The sequence below is a fragment of the Nematolebias whitei genome, chromosome 2 (assembly GCF_014905685.2).
Source record: "Nematolebias whitei isolate Nwh7 chromosome 2, NemWhi1, whole genome shotgun sequence".
NCBI lineage: Eukaryota > Metazoa > Chordata > Actinopteri > Cyprinodontiformes > Rivulidae > Nematolebias > Nematolebias whitei.
Window position 1 is genome coordinate 55,474,121 of NC_056499.1, and position 8,583 is coordinate 55,482,703.

Consider the following 8,583-nt stretch of genomic DNA (forward strand, 5'->3'; position numbering starts at 1 on the left):
AAGTTGCTGTCGTTCCCAAACACTTCCATTTTCTTATAATACAGCTGACAGTTGACTGTGGAATATTTAGGAGTGACGAAATTTCACGACTGGATTTGTTGCATAGGTGCATCCTATCAGTTCCACGCTGGAATTCACTGAGCTCCCGAGAGCGACCCATTCTTTCACAAATGTTTGGAAAAACAGTCTTGCATGCCTAGCTGCTTCATTTTATACACGTGGCCATGGAAGTGATCGGAACACCTGATTCCGATAATTTGTATGGGTGAGCAAATACTTTTGGCAATGTAGTGTATGTCTGTGGCTACAACTTTGTCAATTTTACAGGTATTTACCTAAAATTGGGGTGGTTGTAGCTGAGTCATTCACAAATAAGAAAAAAATATGAAAAACTACATTATTCATTTTATGTAAATAAAGCATTAAGAAATTAAGTGTTAAATTTCATATGCACTGAATTTTATAGTACTTCTCTGAAGGTGTTGAAGACCCCTGAGGTTCCTCCCAGCAAAAAAGACATATTATTGTGTGAAATTGTATTATTTCCAAAGTTTGACCATAATTTCTAAAACTTAAAAAGAAATTATCTTACTTTAAAAGTGGCATCAGAGGAGGTGAGCAACATGCTTTCCTTTGAGAGGTTTTCCTTGTTGAAGCTCTCAGTTAGCTCCAGTCGTCTCGAGAAAGCTTTTTTTGTTGCAAATTTTGAATTTTAAATTGTGTATTTTAAAGTCTTTAACTTCCCACAGAATTTCAGCAACAACTTCCAAATGGCTAAAGAGGCTCTGAGCACGGCAACAGCTCAGGCAGCAGAGAAGGCAGCGTCCAGCGTTCGAGGCTACGCCCAGAAGAGTTTCCGTCTGTCCTTGGATGTCAGGCTGAAGGCTCCACTCATCATCATCCCTCAGTCCTCCACCTCCCATGATGCGCTTGTGATAGACCTGGGTCTGATCACGGTGGGAAATGGCTTCTCTGTGCTGCCCATTGCAGGATGTCCTCTTCCAGCTGTTGTGGACAGTATGGACATGCAGCTGACAGAGCTGAAGCTGTCCAGGTCTGCCAAACCAGCCTTGATGTTCTGATCCAAACTCATTAAATAAACATTTATAATTTAACATGATGAAAAATTAAACACTTATTTTTCTTTGTACCAATCTTTGTTAACTGCTGGCCTCAGATTTGAATTTGTGTTTCCTGTTGTTTAAAAGGACCTGTTTAGACCCAGCCTTGAGCCTACCCAGCATTGAGCTGCTGGAACCAGTCAACCTGAACCTCAACATCAAGAGAAACCTGTCAGCTGGCTGGTACAAGGACATGGCTGCTGTGGAGATCAATGGAGACCTGAAGCCCATGAAGGTAGGGAAAACAGGAGGAGCAGTTATTAACATGGCTTTCTCTTTATAGAGGCCATACTAAACTAACTGTAGATATCCTGATGCTTGCTCAATAATCCAGGTAGAAAAATCTAAAAATGTTAATCAGGACCAGACTTAACTGTCAATATTTTTCATTAGGAGACCTTCCTTATGAAATAAAAGAAAAGGGAGATTCAAGAAAATAAAGCTGACAAATAAACATTCTCTGAGTCATGAGTGAGTTTTTGCCACAGATAAATGAATTTGAAAGTCTGGGGAATTTTTTTTCTAACACTGATGGTAGCATGAAGCATTAAATAGAATGATGGACCAGGTTCTCGTCAGCAGTTATAAGGGTGTTGCACCAGTTAGTCGTGGTGAAGAAAGTGTTGAGCTTAAAGACAAAGCTCTCGATTTACTGGTCCGTCTACCTTCCAACCCTTATCTATTAGGTTTGGATCATGACTAAAAAAAACAGATCCTGGGTCCAAGCAACTGAAATGAGTCCCTGAGGGAGGGAAAGCATTACTTACTTACATACATATTACGTACCTACCAACCAACCAACCACCCACCCAACAAACCGACCAACTAACCCACCAAACGACAAACAAACCAACTAACCAAGGAACACCTTCAGGTCCGTGAAGAACTGGAGCGTATGTGTGGGATGATGGAGGTTCAAGTCTCCTTCTGGACCTGTTACACCTCCATGAGCCAATGACAAATAAATGCATAGATCTACCGATGCTTGAATGTTGGATGGATATTTAAGTTTTCAGATCCAGTTGAACCTTGCTAGATCACCATGGTAACATGAAGAGCTTTAATCTGGGTTGCAGCAGGTTGTGTTCAATTTTTGTTCAAGCTGTGAAAAAGACGAGCCATCTGTTCATTTGTGTCTTTTATTTCTTGACACGGATCGAGAGAGAACAAACTGAACCAACATGTTTAAAACAAAGTGCACTTTTTTATTATAAGATTTTACCAATACAGACATTAAAAGGATGTCTGATATTGTCATGACATGACTGGAAACGTCCTGTTCCATTTCATCTTCTTGGCTAACGGTTCTGCTCTTATTTTCTTTGAACCAGGGGACTTGCCAACCCCCCAAGGTACACTTTTCTGTCTAGCTGCGCTCTAGTATTAGTGTGTTGGTCACTGGATCTGGTTAGTCAGTAGTGATCTGGACGTTCTGTAATCCCTCCTTCTAGGATCACAGTCTTTGTGTTCTGTTAGACATTTGTATTATCCTGAATGTGTGGGACAAAACAGGGTTCTGATTCTGGTTCTGGTCTCTGCTGCCACATGTAATTCTTGCTGTCTTTGTTCAGCTGGAGCTCAGTCAGGATGACCTAGGAGTTCTGCTCAGAATCTTGACGGAGAACCTTAAAGAAGCTGGTGCTCCAGATCCCAGTGCCCCCAGACAAGAGGCCAGCCTGCAGCCTCCATCCACCAGAAGCCTCCCAGAAGGTCCGATACCAACTTGATTGTTGTGTCTGTGCACTCATGTGCACATTTCGTTCTGTAATGCCACCTGGGTTCTACCTGTTCAGGTGAGTCTGAGAAGCCAGCGGAGAGCAGGAGTGAATCTGTGGAGACGGTCAAGTTTAACTTCAACATTGAGTCTTTGGGTCTGGTTCTGTACCACAACAACCCTAAACAGGTCAGTCAGAACTTACAGGGACTTGTACTGATGGTTCTGGTCCGCTTGATCTTATAGTTCCTGTTCTCAGCAGCCGACAGACCTTCAACACCAGCAGAACCTCAGACTCGGGGAGTTTGCCCTCCGCCTGCTGAAAACGTCAGGGAAGATCCTGAATAACGGTGGCATGGAGGTGAGCATGGTCCTGATGACGTGCACGCTGGATGACCTGCGGACCGGCATGGACCGGGTCACTTCACGGTAACAGTCACGACTCTCTGAGCTCTGATCTAAACACAGATGAAGAGTTAAACAAGCAGCACAAACACAAAACCAAATGTTATTGGGATTCAACATTTGCTAAGTCTACACATCATTAGTTCCAGAACAAAGAATGAGTTTGACAGAATATAATTTAATATATTTGATATAATGTAATAGATTTGATATAATATAATATAATAGATTTAATATAATATAATATAATATAATATAATAGATTTAATATAATATAATATAATATAATAGATTTAATATAATATAATATAATATAATAGATTTGATATAATATAATATAATAGATTTAATATAATGTAATAGATTTAATATAATGTAAGATAATAGATTTAATATAATAGATTTGATATAATATAATAGATTTAATATAATTTAATAGATTTGATATAATATAATATAATAGATTTGATATAATATAATAGATTTGATATAATATAATAGATTTGATATAATATATTATAACAGATTTGATATAATATAATAGATTTAATGTAATATAATATATTTAATATAATATAATAGATTTGATATACAAACCGGATTCCAAAAAAGTTGGAACACTAAACAAATTGTAAATAAAAACTGAATGCAATGATGTGGAGATGGCAAATGTCAATATTTCATTCATAATATAACATAGATGACAGATCAAAAGTTTAATCTGAGTAAATGTAACATTTTTAAGGAAAAATATGTTGATTCAAAACTTCACAGTGTCAACAAATCCCAAAAAAGTTGGGACTATTAGAAATAAGTGGCTGGCAAAAGGAAATTGAGCATATAACGAACCACTGGAAGACCAATTAACACTAATTAGGTCAATTGACAACATGATTGGGTATAAAAAGAGCTTCTCAGAGTGTCAGAGTCTCTCAGAAGCCAAGATGGTAAGAGGATCACCAATTCCACCATTGTTGCGCAGAAAGAGAGTGCAGCAATACCAGAATGGTGTTACCCAGCGTAAAATAGCAAAGACTTTTAAGTTATCATCATCAACCGTGCATAACATCATCAAAAGATTCAGAGAATCTGGAACAATCGCTGTGCGAAAGGGTCAAGGCCGTAAAACTCTATTGGATGCTCGTGATCTCCGGGCCCTTAAACGTCACTGCACCTCAAACAGGAATGCCACTGTCAAGGAAATAACAGAATGGGCTCGGGAATACTTCCAGAAAGCATTGTCGGTGAACACAATCCACCGTGCCATCTGCCGTTGCCAGCTGAAACTCTACAGTGCAAAGAGGAAGCCATTTCTAAGCAAGTTCCACAAGCTCAGACGTTTGAACTGGGCCAGGGGTCATTTAAAATGGAGTGTGGCAAAATGGAAGACTGTTCTGTGGTCAGATGAGTCACGATTTGAAGTTCTTTATGGAACACTGGGACACCATGTCATCCGGACCAGAAAGGACAAGGATAGCCCAAGTTGTTATCAACGCTCCGTTCAGAAGCCTGCATCACTGATGGTATGGGGTTGCATGAGCGCTTGTGGCAAGGGCAGCTTGCATGTCTGGAAAGGCACCATTAATGCCGAAAACTATGTTCAGGTTCTAGAACAACATATGCTCCCATCTAGACGTCATCTCTTTCAGGGAAGACCCTGCATTTTTCAACACGATAATGCCAGACCACATTCTGCAGCAATCACAACATCATGGCTACATAGAAGGATCCGGGTACTGAAATGGCCAGCCTGCAGTCCAGATCTTTCACCTATTGAGAACATTTGGCGCATCATAAAGTGGAAGGTGCGACAAAGAAGGCCCAAGACGATTGAACAGTTAGAGGCCTGTATTAGTCATGAATGGGAGAGCATTCCTATTTCTAAACTTGAGAAATTGGTCTCCTCTGTCCCCAGATGTCTTTTGAGTGTTGTAAGAAGAAGGGGGGATGCCACACAGTGGTAAAAATGGACTTGTCCCAACTTTTTTGGGATTTGTTGATGCCATGAAATTTGGAAACAACAGATTTTCCCCTTAAAATGATACATTCTCTCAGTTTAAACTTTTGATCTGTGATTTGTGTTCTATTCTGAATAAAATATTAGATGTTGGCACCTCCACATCATTGCATTCAGGTTTTATTCACAATTTGTTTAGTGTCCCAACTTGTTTGGAATCCGGCTTGTATTTAACCTTTATTTAACCAGATAAAAAAAAAACATTGAGATCAAGACCTCTTTCACAAGGGTGACCTGGCTAAGAACAGGCAGCATTGCACGTCATAACAACAAACAAGTAACAAGATACAGAATAGGATTTCAGAAATGTATAAAAACAATCAATATAACAGTAAAGGGCAATAGTTGTAATAATAATAATTTAAAACAATGACAATTTAAGATCTAAAACGCAGGCACTGTTCACAAGATGTCCTTTCCTTTGTCGTTCTTTTAAAAGTTTTCAAAAAACACTTAAAGTAAGAAGTTCTGTCAGTTTTAATTCAGCTTCCAAGGCATTCCAAGCTGAGGAGGCACAAAAGCTTAAAGCTTTCTAGCCTGTTTCTGTTTGCAAACGAAAAACATAAAGATACAAAAAGTCCTTAGAGCGTAAGGCATAACAACTGTCCATTCTTCGACTGAAAGTACATAAATAATGCAGAAGCCGGCCAATAAGAGACTTGTAGACCAAAGTCATCCAATGTACGTCGCCTGTTAAACAGGGAAGACATATTGGCTTTAAGATAGAGATCAATGTGATGAGTAAGGTAGCTACAACCAGTAATAAATCTTAATGCACAGTGGTACACTGGATTCAATTACTGTAGACAACTCTTTGAAGCACACATATCCATCCATCCATCCATTTTCTTCCGCTTATCCGGGGTCGGGTCACGGGGGTAGCAGCCTAAGTAGGGAGGCCCAGACTTCCCTCTCCCCAGCCACTTGGGCTAGCTCTTCCGTGGGAATCCCGAGGCGTTCCCAGGCCAGCCAAGAAACATAGTCCCTCCAGCGTGTCCTGAGTCTTCCTCTTGGCCTCCTTCCAGTGGGACGTGTCCGGAACACCTCACCAGGGAGGCGTCCAGAAGGCATCCTAAACAGATGCCCAAGCCACCTCAACTTGCTCCTCTCGACGTGGAGAAGCAGCGGCTCTACTCTGAGTCCCTCCCGGATGATCGAGCTTCTCACCCTGTCTCTAAGGGAGAGCCCAGACACCCTGCGGAGAAAACTCATTTCGGCCGCTTGTATCCGAGATCTCATTCTTTCGGTCACAACCCAAAGCTCGTGACCATAGATGAGGGTAGGAACGTAGATCGATCGGTAAATTGAGAGCTTCGCCTTTTGACTCAGCTCTCTCTTCACCACGACAGACCTGTACAGCGCCTGCTTCACTGCAGACGCTGTACCTATCCGCCTATCGATCTCACGCTCCATTTTTCCCTCATTTGTGAACAAGACCCCAAGATACTTGAACTCCTCCACTTGGGGTAGGACCTCCTCCCTGACCCGGAGAGGGCACTCTACCCTTTTCCGGCTCAAGACCATGGCCTCAGATTTGGAGGAACTGATCTTCATCCCGGCCGCGTCGCATTCGGCTGCGAACCGCTCCAGCGAAAGCTGTAGATCACGATCTGATGAAGCCAATAAGACCACGTCATCTACAAAAAGCAGAGACGCAATCCTAAGGCCACCAAAACGGATCCCCTGAACACCTTGGCTGAGCCTAGAAATTCCGTCCATAAAAGTTATGAACAGAATCGGTGACAAAGGGCAACCTTGGCGGAGTCCAACTCTCACCGGGAACGAGCCCGACTTACTGCCGGTGATACGGACCAGGCTCTGACACCGGTCATACAGGGACCTAACAGCCCGTATCAAAGGTCCCGGTACCCTATACTCCCAGAGTACCCCCCACAGGGTCCCCCGAGGGACGCGGTCGAACGCCTTCTCTAAGTCCACAAAGCACATGTAGGGTTAGGGTTAACTCCCACGCACCCTCCAGGACCCTGCTGAGAGTGTAGAGCTGGTCCAGTGTTCCACGGCCAGGAAGAAAACCGCACTGCTCCTCCTGAATCCGAGGTTCGACTATCCGACGGACCCTCCTCTCCAAAACCCCAGAGTAGACCTTACCAGGGAGGCTTAAGAGCGTGATTCCCCTGTAGTTGGAACACACTATACGGTCCCCCTTTTTGAATAGGGGGACCACCACCCCGGTCTGCCAATCCAGGGGAACTTCCCCCGATGTCCACGCAATATTGCAGAGTTGCGTAAGCCAACACAACCCTATAACATCCAGAGCCTTAAGGAACTCTGGGCGAATTTCATCCACCCCCGGGGCCCTGCCACCGACAAGCTTTTTAACCGCCTCGAAGCCGTGCGGAAGTCTTTCTCCATGGCCTCTCCGAACTCCTCCCATGCCCGAGTTTTTGCCTCAGCGACCACCCGAGCCGCATGTCGCTTGGACTGCCGGTACCCATCAGCTTTTTCCGGGGTCCCATAGGCCAAAAAGGCCCGATAGAACTCCTTCTTCAGCCTGACAGCATCCCTCACCGACGGTGTCCACCATCGGGTTCGAGGGTTGCCGCCGCGACAGGCACCAACAACCTTGCGGCCGCAGCTCCGGTAAGCCGCCTCGACAATAGAGGCACGAAACATGGTCCACTCAGACTCAATGTCCCCCACCTCCCTCAGAACATGTTCAAAGTTCTCCCGGAGGTGGGAGTTAAAACTCCGTCTCACAGGAGACTCTGCCAGACGTTCCCAGCAAACCCTCACAATACGTTTGGGTCTGCTAGGTCTGACCGGCATCGTACCCCACCATCGGAGCCAACTCACCACCAGGTAGTGATCAGTGGACAGCTCCGCCCCTCTCTTCACACGAGTGTCTAAGACATGTTGCTGCAGATCAGATGAGACGATGACAAAGTCGATCATCGAACTGCGGCCTAGGGTGTCCTGGTGCCAAGAGCACATATGGACACCCTTATGCTTGAACAAGGTGTTCGTTATTGACAATCCATGACGAGCACAGAAGTCCAACAACAGAACACCACTCTGGTTCAGATCAGGGGGGGCGTTCCTCCCAACCACACCCCTCCAGGTCTCACTGCCATTGCCCACATGAGCATTGAAGTCCCCCAGCAGAACAAGGGAGTCCCCAGGAGGTGCACTTTCCAGTACCCCCTCCAAGTACTCCAGAAGGGGTGGATAATCTGAACTGCCGTTTGGTGCATAAGCACAAACGACAGTCAGAACCCGTCCCCCCACACGTAGGCAGAGGGAGGCCACCCTCTCATTCACTGGGGTGAACCCCAACACACAGGCACCAAGTTGGGGGGGCAATAAGT

General features: G+C 44.1%; 1 protein-coding gene across 1 annotated transcript in view; it reads left to right on the forward strand.

The window, feature by feature from the left end:
• The window catches only part of vps13c (vacuolar protein sorting 13 homolog C), a 289,282-nt gene that overhangs the window by 167,270 nt on the left and 113,429 nt on the right, over positions 1-8,583 (forward strand). The window contains exons 43-47 of the mRNA XM_037694953.1: positions 750-1,054; positions 1,209-1,356; positions 2,693-2,831; positions 2,915-3,024; positions 3,095-3,264. Coding sequence (XP_037550881.1) covers positions 750-1,054; positions 1,209-1,356; positions 2,693-2,831; positions 2,915-3,024; positions 3,095-3,264 — 872 coding nt within the window. The remainder of the gene's footprint in view (positions 1-749; positions 1,055-1,208; positions 1,357-2,692; positions 2,832-2,914; positions 3,025-3,094; positions 3,265-8,583) is intronic.